The sequence below is a fragment of the Pseudonaja textilis genome, chromosome 1 (assembly GCF_049901715.1).
Source record: "Pseudonaja textilis isolate UNSWEBS1 chromosome 1, rPseTex1.2, whole genome shotgun sequence".
Classification (NCBI taxonomy): domain Eukaryota; kingdom Metazoa; phylum Chordata; class Lepidosauria; order Squamata; family Elapidae; genus Pseudonaja; species Pseudonaja textilis.
Genome location: NC_141990.1, coordinates 133838245 through 133854518, shown reverse-complemented (window position 1 = coordinate 133854518; position 16274 = coordinate 133838245). Strand labels below are relative to the sequence as shown.

At 35.5% G+C, this 16274-nt stretch overlaps 1 protein-coding gene across 6 annotated transcripts in view; it reads left to right on the top strand.

Moving 5' to 3' along the window:
• The window catches only part of ROCK2 (Rho associated coiled-coil containing protein kinase 2), a 103195-nt gene that overhangs the window by 64556 nt on the left and 22365 nt on the right, over nt 1–16274 (top strand). For 4 of the 6 annotated variants that reach the window (XM_087917239.1, XM_087917233.1, XM_087917229.1 and 1 more), the window contains exons 8-19: nt 929–1020; nt 2398–2557; nt 3056–3143; nt 3399–3410; nt 4269–4357; nt 8044–8092; nt 10274–10409; nt 10569–10660; nt 10848–11094; nt 11354–11460; nt 12703–12862; nt 14763–14923. In XM_087917239.1, coding sequence (XP_087773365.1) covers nt 929–1020; nt 2398–2557; nt 3056–3143; nt 3399–3410; nt 4269–4357; nt 8044–8092; nt 10274–10409; nt 10569–10660; nt 10848–11094; nt 11354–11460; nt 12703–12862; nt 14763–14923 — 1393 coding nt within the window. The remainder of the gene's footprint in view (nt 1–928; nt 1021–2397; nt 2558–3055; nt 3144–3398; nt 3411–4268; nt 4358–8043; nt 8093–10273; nt 10410–10568; nt 10661–10847; nt 11095–11353; nt 11461–12702; nt 12863–14762; nt 14924–16274) is intronic. The other 2 variants (XM_087917243.1, XM_087917226.1) reach the window with 1 other exon arrangement.

The following is a 16274-nucleotide window of genomic DNA, read 5'->3' as shown; positions in this document are numbered from 1 at the left end:
GATTGACTAAGAGCACTGTAGTTGTTCAATAATAAAATTATTCCTCCAAAATACAACTTGCCTAATAATTGTGCACAAAGTGTACACATATTGCTTTACGCCAATTATTGTGCTTAAACCTGCAATTTAAGACCTTCATTTTGTATAACTTTCTGTCCCATGTGAGGGTAAGGAGTAAAGAAATACATGAAGAAATAAAATACTTTAAAGTTTTAAAGAGGACAACTCTGAGTTTATATTCCTTTCTACTATGATGTAGGCCTGTTTGTGTATGTTTATATATTTGTGTGTATGTGTATATATGTATGTCACCAAGGTAATAATTATTAGTTATATGACAAATTTCGATACACAAGTATTTCCTGAGGTGAACTTAGGAACACAAAAATGTTATGTTAAAAATAGATGAGTTTGCCGCTTACATAATGGGTTCATTATACATTGTTGGGGAAAATATGAATATGGGTATGGGTGAGTTTAAAGGATGTGATCTTTGAATACTTATTTCAGTAAAGTTTGAATAACTTTCTGTGTTAGGAAGCCAGGTCTTCTGTCATTTATGTTGAAATATTTGCACTGTGGTTTGGCAAACTTGTAGGGTGGTTTTTTTTTTTTTTTAAAAAAAAGAACTTTTTTTCCAGCATTCCTTTTCTACTGAGTGCAGTCGGAATCATGTCTTACTCCACACGTGGCAGAACGAGAATTCCAGTTATTTCACCCAGTATATGTGAGAGCACTGAGAAACTTAGTAGCAAATACACGGGGAGGATTCAGGTTGCAATATTAATGTTAATGAACAGTTAAAAATTATAGTTTATCTTACACATTTAGGCAACCCTGGCATTGAAATAAAAACTGTGAATAGATTTCCTCAGAATAGAAAATTGTAAATCTTATAATAAAATTTGACTTTAATTGCCATGTTTAGGGATGTGCGGCTAGGGAGAAATGGAGTTGAAGAAATTAAATCTCATCTATTCTTTAAGAATGATCAATGGGACTGGAATAACATTCGAGACAGTAAGTATCTTTAAAAAAAATTTAAATGCATTTTTCTTTTTTGTGCATGAGTGTGTCTAAGCTAGTTTAATGTGGATTTAAAATGTAAGCTATTTACTGTGTAAAAACTTGGTTTTTTTTTAAGGTGACACTTTCCTGCAAATGTGAAAGCTTTACGATTACTTACATTTTATTACAACTAAATGCCAAAGTAAAGTTTCTAGATTGGAAGTTGGTGAAATGCTCCTAAAATCAACGTCAGTGTTTCGTTGTTTTTTTGCATATTTCTTACAGTAAATATTTCATTTAGTGCAAATCTCATTTCTAACAGTCTTATGCAGTTGAAAGGGCAGGCTTTTCCATTACATTCGGGGGCCTTGCCTTTACAAGGTAGGAAAAGATCCATAAACACTGTCATGTTTTCTATGCTTACAGAAGAATTGGATTGGGGAAGAGATTAGTGATGGGGTGGGTGATTATAAAATGCTTAGCTGATTATAAAGTGCTTAAAGGTGGAGACCCTGGAATGTACTAACTCAAATAAAAAAACTAGGTGATTTCAAATGTTTTTGTAAACCATCTTAATATCCATGTGATTCAGGGCGAGAGAGAATCTACAATGCAGACATTTAGTTCTTTATGAAGTTTTTCATTTTCATAGTCTATTGTGTTGGGTCTCATTCTTAAAGCAATGAATGTCTATGGAGATTCTCAATCATCCATGTCATGGTTGAGCTAAAGTTGCTTTTCCTAAAGATAACTTTCTTGAAAAGAAATCCAGCTGCATTTTGGAAAAGCACCTTTGGGACAAAAAGCCACTAGAAAAGCACCTTTGGGATAAAAGTAAAGAAAGTCCAGCTGCATTTTGGAAAAACACCTTGGGGACAAAGCAGCCGACTTTCAACTTGAAAGCTTTTTGAAAGGGGCAGATTATGGGAGCCGAAATGAAACTTAAATTTCTTACGTATTTTATCTTAGACACAATTCTGCCCTGTCAGCTTTGTTTAGTCAAACATATATTCTTAATACCTAACATTGATTAATTTGTTTAATAGGGGGAAATTTTGTCCCAGATTGGGAATAAGCAACCTTGCTGTTTGAATGTTCTGAAGCAAGATAGTGTTAATTACACATTGAATTAAAATAATTCTCTTATTTTGAAACTATAGAATACATTGAGAGGCATTGTGGCCTACCACAATGGATTAAACATCATGGATGCTTTGAGAGAATAGGAGACTATTACTATTTAGATGAAGTTCCTTATAGAGTAACAACTGAGATCTTGGTGCTGGCATGTGATACAAAATTAAACCTTAATAACAAAAGAAAAATGTTGTTTTAATATAAGAACATTGAATGTTGTTCTAATACAGGTATCTACTCTTTTTTTTTCAGCTGCTGCACCTGTTGTACCCGAACTGAGTAGTGATATAGATAGCAGTAATTTTGATGATATTGAAGATGACAAAGGAGAGGGTGAAACCTTTCCAGTCCCAAAAGCATTTGTTGGAAACCAACTGTCTTTCATTGGATTTACTTACTTTCGAGAGAACCTGTATGTAGCATACGTGTAAAAATATGCATACCAATTAACTTGGCTTTTCAGCAGTGATTTTACTTGTGTATGTGTGTTATGCATGCACGTATGTATGTATGTATGTGTGTGTGTGTGTGTGTGTGCCATTGGATTATGTTTTTGTAGTTGCCAAAATGTTTATTACTGCATTTTCAGGTGAAGGACAGGGAAAAATAAAATACACACACAATAGAGGCATTGCTCTTATAGTCAGTTATGCTGAACTGCATTTCGTATACGAATATATCTGCTTACATAGACTTTTTTTTTGAAGCTTTCTATTTAAAATGGATTTAAGAATCTCTTAGGATCCTCCCCCATTAACCAAAAAGCTCCAGGGTCTGTTAATAAGAGCTATTGCTAAATAAATGCCTTCATTCTAAGCACAGTCTAGTGGGATTAGGACTAGAGAGAATTGATTAAAATGAGTTGATTGGCACAGTGGCCAGAGTTTTTGAAAACTTCTGTTTTGAACAGGTTGCTAAGTGACTTTCCTGAGCTCGGTAAGAAAGTTGAACCCTGTCAGAACAATGGGACAAAGAAAAATGAACTTAGGAAAAATGAGGTAAGTACTCATATTTTATTGTGCTAAACATTCATATGTATGGAAACTGTGTGCATTGGTAGTTAATTAATTGCACAAATCTAGTACTGCTTGTGAATTATCCACTTCTATAAAAAGGGGTTCTGGTCATTATATGATTTAAGCTTTAGATAAGTAGATTTTTAAGGATAATATAAATCAAGCAATATAGATTATTGGGGGAAAATGGAAAAGTATCCTGTTTTTAAGCATGTATCTGATTTTTATTTTTTACAGGATGGTGAAGAGGTAAGCACATTCTGAAGATTTTTTATCAATATGTATTGCTATATGATACACACACATACAATTTTCTCTTTCTCTCTTTCCATGAAATATCAAAATACCATTTTATAACATCGGATTTGTGTCTGTGTGCATTTTTTAAAAGCAAATTTGGGTTGGTTTTAATTTAGGAAATATGGAAGAGGCTTCACATTTATTATTGTAAACTTTGCTGTTAAAAATAAATTTAAAATACACAGTGTAACACCACAGTGAAATTTAAAAACAATGATGTGACAAATCTGTAAGTTTTTGACTGAAGTATTAATTCATATTCATTATCATGTGCTTCAGCAAGTTCAGTATATTTTGTATATATTATCATAAAAATAATTTACTTTCACTTTGGCAAATAACTAGCAATGAAATGATCAGTATGAATCAGGAATTCCCAGATTTTTAACACCACAAGCCCTTTTTATATTTTGGAGACATCTTGCCTCTAGGTGAATAATGTTATATCTGTCCTTCATTTTGCCTATGTAAATGCACATATTGATCTCTAACTCCATCTTTCCATCACCTTGTCCAGCACTGATGTTTATGTTACTCACCCTCCGACTTTATGCATTTCCATCACCTCATCAACTTGTCCCTGGATTATTAGACCTTCATTTGAAAATTACTGCATTGCTTTCTACAATGATACCTTTTATAAAAATTCCACATATTCACTAACAACACCACTCCCAAATTCTTCATACCATCCCAGTTTAGGAACTTCTGGTGTATGCTATATAAATAAGGGTATTTTTGCATGCTAACTTTCTAAATTCTTTCACTTACAAATGCCTAAAAATCAGGGGATTTTTTTTCTGTCAGCTTATACAATTTCAGGAAAAAATAAACAAATTAGAAGATCAGCTCCGTAATGAAATACAAACCAAAGATGACCTCGAGCAAAAATACAGGTATAACTTTATTTTCTTTATAAAAATTAGAAACTCTTAAAATACAATTTTAGTTTCTTAAAATATATAGATATAGACTAAACACATTCCTTAAAATACATGTAATATAAATGAAGAATCTTTCTTATATTAAAAGCTGTAATATCAAAAAGCAGTTATATTTGTTACACCTTATATACAGTGGTGTTTAAAAGTTTGTGAATACTTTTGAATTTTTAATATCTCTGCATACATGTGTTTGTTTGCCTAATTTACGTGGCTGCCCATCTTAACAAGGGACTCTGTGACAAAGAGAATTAAAATAGAATAAAAACAATAACAAACAATATAAAATTGAAAATAGAGGCAGTTGAAAAACAACCATTCACTAACACAATCAAGAAGTAGGTTCCTGTGCACAGTTGGGGGCCTGTCTAAGGCATGAAGGGTTTAAAGGTGATAACCAGCACCTTAAATTGCACCCAGAAGCACACAGGCAACCAATGGTGATCATGGAGTAGTGGTATTACATGTGCCAAGTAACTGGAGTCCATGCTGCTGTCAACTCATAAAACATTTTTATGGTTGTTTACAGTTACCAACGGAAAGGAGTTTGAAAGAGCAGTACGGCAGCTGGTTTAATTTAATTGGTGTAATTGCCAGAATCCTGAGAGCTGCTGCATTCTGCCTCAGTGAAATCTTCTGACTGCTCTTCAACCTTGCTTGAACATAGAATATAGAATAAGGCTAAGTCAAAGCTTGTAGCACCACATCCAGGTCCCCACAGCCTCTAGAAATTGGGGCAGGGTATCCATGACATCACTCAAGTAGCCAGGAGGATAAATATAAAGCTGAGTATCATAAGCATTTTAGTGATAACATCCCCCCAAAACATTGGATGACGTCACCCAGTAGCCTCATGTAGATGTTAGGCGGGGAGAAAATACTCAGCCCTATTGCACTCCACAAAGTGGGGCTATGGGCTGGATTCTCTCATCCATCAATACTGATTGGAACCAATCCTGGAGGAAAGAGGAGAACTAGGTAATACTTTGCTGCCGATCTTTAATTCTAAATCTGGTCTCATCAGATACCATGATAAATGGAATAGAAAGCCACTGAGAAGACAAAAAGAGCAACCTGACATAAAAATCCAAACTAAAATGCGATCTGTTTTCCATACAAGTTCTAAAACTAGATGACGAGAACAATTGAGTTAACAACATTATATTGTTTATGTATTCTTTGATGAAAATGAACCAAAGAAACATATTCGTGCGTGGCAAATATATATTTTGCTTTCAGTAACTGGTGTGCCTCCCTTGGGCAGAAATAACGACAACTAAATGTTTCTGATAGCTGTTGATTGTTCATGTGCATTGGCTTGGAGAAAAATTAACCTATTCCTTCTTATACAACAGCTTTAACTCAGGGATGTTGGTGAACTTTAGTATATGAACTGCTCACTTCAAGTCCTTCCGCACCATTTCTGAAGGATTAAGGGGAGGGTTTTGATTTGGCCTTTCCAAAACATTAACTTTCTTCTGATTTAGCTTTCTCATAGATTCAGTTCATAGACAGGTATCATGACATTTTCTTGTAGAATTTGCAGGTATAAGTCAAAATTCATCATCTTGTCAATAATAGCAAGTTGGCCTGGTATAGAGGCTGCAAAGCAGGCCAAAGTCACGATGCTACCAGGTTTCACAGATGACGCAAAGTTTTTTGCACTAGGATGCAGGGTTTGCTTTTTGCTAAATATGATGTTTTCATTCAAGAAAAAAAAGTTATGTTTTACATTTCTCCCTTTACTTTCTTGCAGTAACTTTTTGGCTTTATCCATGTGGTCTTTCACAAACTACAGAGGGGGTAGCAAGATTCTTTTTGGAGAGTATTGGCTTTTTCTTTGCCACTCTGCCATGCAAACCTTGTTATTTAGTATTCTGGAGATGGTCTTACAATGACATTTGCCAGTGAAAAAGAGGCCTTTAGTTCCTTAGATTTACCCTGGGGTTCTTTGAGGCCATCTGGAGTATTCCATGCCTTGATCTTGGTGTGAAATTGGTTGGCTGACCACTACTTCAGAGGGTAATAATGGTGTTTAATTGCCTCTATTTGTATATAGTCTATCTGACAGTGGACTGGTGGAGTCCTAAGTCTTTACAAATAATTTTGTCACTGTTTCTGGCCTGGTGAATATCAAAACTGCTTTTCAGAAGCCCTCAGAAATCTCTTTTGTTCTAGTCATAAAACCCTTTTACATCCCTGAATTGTAAAGATCAGGCTGGATAGTGAATGCCTAGAATTCTGTTCTTTAAATAAGGCAGGACAGCCTACACTCACACCTGATTATCGATTGAAACACCTGGCTCCTAAATTTCTCCCTCAAATAAACTCTTAATCCTAGAAGTTCACATATTTTCCCCACACATAAATATGCTGTTTTGCATCCTTTTCCTCACTAAATAAAAGAACAAGCATAATGTTTTAGATTCATTTGTTTAATTTGAGTTCTCTTTATCTAGTTTTAGGACTTTTGTGGAGAACATATCACACTTTAGGTCACATTTATGTAGAAATGCTAAAAATCAAAAAGTGTTCATAAGTTTTAAGCGCTAGTTTGTATTGGTATGTGGTGATTTTTTTTGAGTTGGAGGGTAGAAAGTTTCACACAGGGCAAAGCTGGGCAATGTCCTGCTTGCTGGGAGACAGGATATAAAATGGGGTGGGGGAGATGTTAAGGGGTTACAATGAGTAAGGATATGACATTTGCTTGGATCTTCGGCTTTATTTTCCAGGGTTGGGGGTAGGATTTTTTGTGAAGAGCTTCACTCTGTAAAGCCTATTTTTGCACGTACACAAAATGATAGGAAAATATACTGAAGTGATCAAAGAGGGTTCTGAGGCCTGAAGATTTTCAGGCTGTGGTGACACATTGCTTAAGAGCTGTGGTGGTGCAGTGGTTAGAATGCAGTACTGCAGGCTACTTCTGACTGCCGGCTGACTGCAATTTGGCAATTCAAATCTCACTGGCTCAAGGTGACTCAGCCATACATCCTTCTGAGGTTGGCAAGATGAGGACCCATATTGTTGGGGGCAGTAGGCTGACTCTAAAGCACTTGTGAAGTGATACATAAATCTAAGTGCTATTACTATTGCTATTGCAGAAAATGTCTAAAAATTGGACATAATCCTGTATTAAATAAGGTTGAATAGGGGTTTGTTCAATTAGCAGATCCTACTATATCTAGCCTAAATCTCCAAAATTTAACAAACAAGATAGAAGTATTCAGTATGGATGTAATTTATATGAGTTGGTTCCTGGACTGATAGAGATTCAAGAGATAATTATTTAAAGAGCCACCTGCAAACTAGCCAATTATTGTTGAAGAGACATATTTCCTTGATGGTTTTATGGAAGGGCTATTAGAATTAGCTAGAATCATTGGTTAGAATCATACAATATGGGTATATATTGGTTATAATTATAAAATATTGTAGTTCACTTTTCAGTTCTTGTAAGAATTGTTGGAAATCTGATTTCATTCTATCCTTCTCAATAAACCTTGCTAAAAAGAATTGTGTAGGAATCATATTTGGTTGACCACTTATAAATGGTTTAATTTTTGCTCTACAAAAGATTTTATCTTAAAGAATATCTTTTTTCCACCTGTGCCTCTCTCACACTTACATTAATTATTCTTCAGAGCTATCAACAGTCGCCTAGAGAAAATAATGAAGGAATTGGATGAGGAGGTAAATGAATAATTTACTTTGTATTTTGAATATACATTAAATACCTTGTTTTGAATTTTTGAATTTTATCTTTTTAATTTGAGACAATGAGTGTATTCTGAAAAAAAGTTAATGAATTTGTGGACAAGAGATGCCTAATAGATTATGAAAATAAAATAAACTATTTTGCATATAGCCAACATTTGAACTTACATGAAAATTTTGAGAGGGATGTTTACTTAGTTTCAAAATTAGTGCAGGATCTCTTTTGAGGGGAAAAATCAGTTCAATTCTTTTGTGGCACTTAAATGCATCTTCTTGGCTATAAATTCTTACTTAGAAACCCCTAAAGTCACACAATTTATTGACTGTTACACTATCTTTATTTGGACTTTAATAAAGTGTAGACATAGTACTGTTTTGTGAATGTATACCAGATTATTTTTAATTCTTTTCTTTCAAAAAAATAAAAAGGTTTAAAAGCATAAATAACAATCAGGTGAGGCAATAAGCTACCTGATCCCACAGGAAATGTATCTGGGAAGGGAAGGGCAATCTCCTCTGGAACTTAGGCGGATCGAATTCAGCCCTGATTATCTATGTGTTTTATTTACATTTCTACTTTGGCATGTTTTCTTTACATTTGAGGCAGTGCCACTGCATCAGTGAAAAAGCATACAATAGATGTTTCTCAGTCCCAGCTATTAAAAAAAAAAGGTTATTTATTTTAAAGGCACAAAAGATGTATGTTACTTATCTGTTGTTTCTTTTGGTAGGAAGTCAAGCAAAAGCCAATATTTTGTGTGATATTTAGCTTCTGGACACTTGCTTACGAATGAGAACTAGGCAAAGGTCCTCTTTGCAATGTATCATGGGGCAGTTCAATCTCTCAGCTGCATGGCAATATTTACCTGGCCTGAGCTGGGCTCAAAAGCTAAGCAGGGTTGACCCTAGCTAGTGCTTGGATGGGATTCTCCATGGCAAGGGAGTCAAAAAACATAGCAAAATAAGGCAGTGGCAGATCTTTTCTGCATTCTTGCCATTCTTGTTTCATGGACCTGCCTATGAGGCCTCCAGCAGGCAAGGTCAGTTTAAAGGAGGTATTTTTTATCCTGCCAAATAGCTCTTTTGGTATTAGTGATGTAGTCAATCCTGTAAATCAGGTACACTAAATTGATTATTCTCTGTCTTTTATAGCTTGGGCACCTATCTATCATTGTGTCAATTAACCTAGGTCCTACTAGAGTAGGATTTTTTGTTACTAGTGCTAGAGACAGCTTGTGCAAGTAAACCTCCATCATCTGCAGTTTTTTAAAATACAGTACAAGGTCCCTATAACATGCTCTAATATGTTGTGGATTGCTTGGTTTTGGCTCAGTATGTTTCCTGAGTCTGGCCTTCGTAGTCTCTATATTGTGGATTATATTTTCATATACTGTGCAAACCAGACAAATGTGAGAAAGTTGCGGTCTTTCCTGATAACCTTTTCTAGAAATCAGTCCTCTGCTTCCTCTAACAATGAGGCTGATCCATTATATTAACAGAGAGAATTGTTAAGGGAACTGACCATTACTTAGCAATTACTCGTTGAGCAACTATTCAAATTTATGACAGCACTGGACAAGTGGGACTTATAACCAGTCCTTGTATTTACAATGGCCCAATGCTCCCACTCACGCGATCACTATTTACGATTTTCATTACTGGCTTCCAACAAGTCAGTGGAGAAACTGGCTGGAGGTTGCAAATGGTGACCATGTAATGTGCTTAACAACATTGCAGGATTCACTTAATGACAGCAACCAAAAGTGCTGGAACTGCTGTTGCTAAGCCATGCTGTTACATGACCATGTCACTTATTGACAGAAATTCCGACCATGTCACTTAATGACAGAAATTCTGATTCCAATTACGGTTGTTCAGTGAGGACTCCCTCTATTGCTTGTGTAGATAGAAATCCATTTTACTTACTTTTATGCTTTCAAACCCTAATGCTCTGACACATGGAACTGTCTGACTGCTCCGCAGTTTGGAAGCAATTTGGCAAGATCCCATCTGCTGAGCACTCTATTGTACATTTGCTGCAGTCAAATGAGAAATGTTTTTGATTTTTGCATTAAGAACATTTATTGGTCTCCTCTTACTGTAATTTTAGAAAAATGTTCCCCCTCATATGTTTCTCTTCCTCCATGATTTTCCTAGACATCTTCAAGGAAACATCTAGAATCTTCTTTCAGACAGCTGGAAAGGGAAAAGGCTCTTCTACAGCATAAGAATGCAGAGTACCAGCGGAAGGCAGAACACGAAGCAGATAGAAAACGCAATCTAGAAAACGATGGTATGTTCACCAGGAACAATAAAGAAAAGCTACATTATTTGTGGCATCAGAGGGAAGAGCATCGATGAATCCCATTTTGCCTTTGCTGCTTGGAATAACTTGTGACATACTGTTACAAAACCCGTATGTTCAAATTAGTGCTTTTTTTCTTTCTTTCAGTGAACAGTTTAAAGGATCAACTTGAGGATATGAAAAAGAGGAATCAAAACTCCCAAATATCAAATGAAAAAATTACTCAGCTACAAAGACAGGCAAGTTACCATTCTGATTTCAGTTAAGACTCCTAATGATACTGAAGACTTTTAATTTCTGAATAACTCCATAATTAAAAACTATGTTATGCTTTACTACAATAAATGGATGGTAGTGTCTGTTAAAGAAAGCGTACTTTTTTTAGTTTGTATGTAATGCTGTGGTGTATTTTTGTGTCTCGAATAGCTGGATGAAGCCAATGCCTTGCTGCGCACGGAGTCTGATACATCAGCCAGGTTGAGAAAGAACCAAACAGAAAGTACAAAGCAAATTCAGCAGCTAGAAGCTAACAACAGAGACCTGCAGGATAAAAACTGTGCCTTAGAGAATACAAAGCTCCGACTGGAGAAGGAATTTCTGAATCTGCAGTCAGCTCTAGAATCTGAAAGAAGAGATCGGACTCATGGGTCAGAAATCATCCACGATCTACAGGGTATGAAAACCAGTCTCTTAGAAAGTGATTTTCACATCATAGGGACAGTTTACTGTGATTATCCATTTCAATGTGTAATTTAAATATGTAATTTGTCAACATGTCAACATTCACAGGAATCAGCTGATCATTCTCATTTTCCTTCTGCCTTCGGAACGTATCATCAGTGATTTGCTTTTGTGATCAAAGCGTGTCAAGGGTTACACGTTAATTGATATGTAGATAATGCTCTTTGCTGAAATCTTTTAAATATTCCTAGGTCGAGTGCTTAATTTGGAAGAAGAAGTCAAAAATGGGAAGAATACATTAGCTAAAGTGGAGGCAGAGAAAAGACAATTACAGGACAAATTGACGGATCTGGAAAAGGTAAACTTAAAAAAAAGGAATTCTATTGTTCAGTTGAGCTAATAAAACAAGGTTCTATTCATAGCATTTCAAATAGAATTCTGCAGCACTCCAGATTTGAAGGGGAAAACGTGATTCAGAGTCAGCAGCTCCTCTAATCAAACTATACCAGTCTAAAAAAGATGCAACTTCTGTAAAGAGTTATTGACAGATGCTGCACGAATGCCCAGTTTTTGAGTCCTAACCACACAGAGTGAACTGAGCGGTAGTTTTCAATGAATATTGGGTTCATAACATCTTTGCTTTGGACTTGGAACAAAATAAAAGCCAAAATGAAATGCAGTGCAAGGAGTGCAGAAAGGAGCAGAATTCGCCAGAAATCTCAAAGCAACAGTTTTCTGTCTTGGCATTTTAAAATAAAGTTCGAGAACAGCAACAGGCTTGAAGCATAAGTCCAAGCACATAATGCATTTGGGTCCCAAGACTAGACATTAACCAACCCTAGATAGTCTGAGCATTTACGAAATCTCAATAGCAATAACATTGTGTGCTTGTAAAATATACTAAAGCGTGCACACATATTTGCATTTTTCAACTGCAAAGTAAGATTAGCACAATACACATGCCAATATGAACTCTTAACTGCAATCTACCACAGAATCTCTCTATTTTTTCGTAACAATTAAAAAAAACAGCAACTTAAGAAGCAGGATGGTATACATATAGCTGTAAACGGTCATGTTGTATTTGGCCACGTGGTTACCTTCCCTGTCAACATTTTATTTTCACATCAGCATGTCCTTATTTGCTAGAAAAACTTAAGAAACTTGAAATATCCCATTTTTATACTGTGGTTTAAATAAAATCTTCAGACTTTTGACAGTTATTGCGAGGGCAAAACATTTAGCACATCCATGTTAATGAACTATATCTTGATTGTAAATTTTAAAGAGAAGCTAGGTGGGATTTATTGGAACTAGACTAAGCAGAGATGTGTGGGTGGGGGGAGTATGCAGGGCTTACACAACTTCCATTTAACCAGTTTGTGCAACTAGAAAATACCAGCACCAGACAGAATGGCATCCTCATCCTGATTCTTCTATCATCTCATATTAGGCTCTTCATCATAGTTTTTTAATATCAGCTTCCTTGCATAATAATTGAAGTAGCAGACTGAATACTTAGGTCAACGCCTACATTTTTTCTGTCTACAACCAGTAGGGTTCATATTAATTGTGAGATGTTTTGATTTATGCCTAACAGGAGAAGAGCAACATGGAAATAGATATGACTTACAAACTTAAAGTCATACAACAAAACTTGGAGCAGGAAGAGGTTGAACATAAAGCAACAAAAGCCCGACTAGCAGACAAAAACAAAATATATAAATCGATTGAAGAAGCTAAGTCTGAAGCTATGAAAGGTATGCATTTAACCTCATGTGTTCATAATTTCGTTTAGCATATTTATATTCAGCCTCCTATTCAAAAACATGAATGTGATTCCACAGAAAAAAATGATTCTTTGATTAAGGTTATACAGTCAGTTCAGGAACAGAAGGAAGAGTGACAAAGACCTACATGAATAAATCAATATATTTCATTATTATAACCCAGAAACTAATCTTAATTTAAAACTTTGTTTGATTGATTGATCGATTGATCTGTGTGCCATCAAGTCAGAGTCAACTATTAGTGACAATGTAATTTTTCTCCATGATAATCTGTCTCTAATCTAGTTCTTTAAGTCAACTCTAGGCTGACTTGGTTTGTTTTCTTGTCTGTCCAAGGTGTTCTGTGAAGTCTTTTTCAACACCAGAGTTCAAAAAAATCTATATTTTTCCCATCCTGCTTCTTCAAAGTCCAACTTTCACTTACATGGAATGTCAGAAAGAATACTATTGTTTGCACTATTATAATCTCTATAGGTATAGAAAGCATTTGAATATCTTTTCCAGGGCCTTCATGGCTGCTTTGCCAAGTGCTAATTAATCTGTGGCATATTCCTTGACTGATGGATCCTTTATGGTTATTATCAATCCAAAAAGACAAGCTATCCAGCACATCAGTATCTTCACTGTCAGTCCTGGTTCCTTTACCTGCTGTGATTAGCTTGGTCTTTTTTATATTTTATTTTAGTCCCATTTTTGCACTAGGCTCTTTGACTTTTATTACTAGAACTTGCAGCTCCTTTTCGTTTCAGCCATGGAGCACGTTACTGATGATGCTTTCTCTGGTTTTAAAACCACTCTTGGCTATTTCCAAACCAGCTATTTCCTTTAATATATATTCAGCGCATAGGTTGAATAAATAAAGTAGAGTATACAATTTTGTCTCATTCATTTTCCATCCTGAAGCCAATCTGTCTTCCTGTGTTCTCCCTGCACTGTGGCTTCCTGACCTCTGTATAGGATTGGTATGAGGATAGTGAAAGGCTTTGGGATTCCTACTCTAAGCACATTTTATGGGTTGACATGATCAACATAATAAAAGGCCTTCTAACAGAGCTCTTTTGTTCACACTCTTGCTCTTTCGTGGAGCACTTTTTTCAGAAGTTTCTCTTAAGCCCTCTTAAAAATGTCCTAGGGTGTGTTTGCTTAGTTTCAGACATATGTCTGCATCTACACTGGGGATTGGAATGGAGAGTTCTAGGCAAAATATGACTCACCTGACTGGAGCTTCATTTCTGCAAACATTAAACCAGGCAGTAGAACTGACTCTGGAATGGTTACACAGAGAATTCTGCTGCTAATCATTTCATACATTATATACTACTGCTCTAAATTTTTATGAAAACCTTACATTATGTAACAAAGATAATATATGAAATCTCTTGATTAAGTAATGCATATATATTAACTTGTTTGCTCAAAATGATTATGGGCTTTCTTGATCAAGGTGTGCTCATTATATATGTGTAATGTGTGTATATCCTATATTGAGAATTCATGAAATAGTGAACAAAATGTTTTTAGAGGAAAAAGAGGAAAGCTTACTATGCATTGGCAGGCTGGGAGACCTGCATAAAATACTAAAATAATTGTTCATTTCAAGCTTTTTGACCAAACTGGACAGTTCACAGAACTTTTTATCTGATTCAGTAGATTATTAATACGTCTACTGAAGATCCTTACTTAAGTTCTATAATTTTCCTCTCAGATATTCCATCCTTGGTTGTGTGCCTGGATACTTTAGCTTAGATTTCGAATTCTGCAAAAATATGTATATATTTTAAACAAAGGATTGTTTGTTTAAAATTGTTTACTATATGCAAATACGAATTTCCAAATAGCAAGATAGCTGGGTGTTTTTTTCCTTTCACAGAAATGGAAAAGAAACTTTCAGAAGAAAGAACTACCAAGCAAAAAGTAGAAAACTGTTTACTGGAGGTTGAAAAGCAGTGTTCTATGTTGGACTGTGATCTGAAGCAATCCCAGCAGAAAATAAATGAGCTCCTTAAGCAAAAAGATAAACTAAGTGAAGATGTAAGTATAAACTTTTAAAAAATATCTTTTAATATTCGCTGTACTACATCTACTTACAGCTTTTCCTATCTTTTGCTACATTTATGATAAATAATTCTCTGTATTTGTTCCACTTTTATAATTTATGTTTACTTAACTTTTTATCAAAACCAAGTGTGGACTAAAATGAATCCAAAGAGTTCTATAGGTAATTTTGAGCACGTACAGTTAGTCTTCAGCATACAACCACAATTGAGCCCAAAATTTCTGTTGCTAAGTGAGACAATTGTTAAGTGAGTTTTACCCCATTTTACAATCTTTTTTTTAACCACAGTTGCTAAGTGAATCACTGTAGTTGTTAAACAAATTAGTGATACGGTTGTTAAGGGAATCTGGCTTCCCCATTGACTTTGTTTGTCAGAACATTGCAAAAGGGGATCCCATGACCCTGGAATGCTGCAACTGTCATAAGTTTGAGTCAGTTTACCAAGCGCCTGAATTTTGATAACATGACACAACAGTTGTAAGTGCAAAAAACGGTCATAAGTCTGTGCTGTTGTAACTTTGACTGGTCACTAAATGAATAGTTGTAAGCTGAGGACCACCTGTACTATGTTTCTTTGTCAAATGCTAGTAGCATATCATGCTCCCTAGTGCCCCTTTTGATGATCACAGTACTTGAGCATGGGGTCAGAGGATGCAGCATCAGGAAAGGTTAAAAATCAGGGATATGTATTCTAGGATATAAGCTAAAGGTATATTGTATTCCTGCATGGAATATTTGGGGGGTCTTATTTCCCCGTTCTATAAGTAATTAGAAATGTGAAATTTTTAAATGAAAAACAAAAGCTATTTGTACTTCAGGAATGTTAATCAAAATGTTTGGCTACGCATTAAAAATTGCCACCTTCATTCCCTATAGTGCTAAAATTCTTCATTGAATATTAATGTGTTTGTTTCAAATATACATTTTCATTTACTTGTTTCAAAGTTCTCCAATTCAAGGAAGAGTGTTTAATACTGATTATACTAGTTTCAAACCATGCATGATAGGAGCCATGGTGGCGCAGTGGTTAGAATGCAGTACTGCAGGCTACTTCTGCTGCCTGCCGGCTGCCTGCAATGTGGCAATTTGAATCTCACCAGGCTCAAGGTTGACTCATCCTTCTATCCTTTCGAGGTCGGTAAAATGAGGACCCAGATTATTGGGGGCGATAGGCTGACTCTAAACTGCTTAGAGAGGGCTGTGAAATGGTATATAAGTCTAAGTGCCATTGCTATGATAAAAATGACTTAAACTTAATGTTGGGTATATGTCCCACTGGACATTGACGTGGACATTGAAGTTCTGAGTAAATATCTACAAAACTGG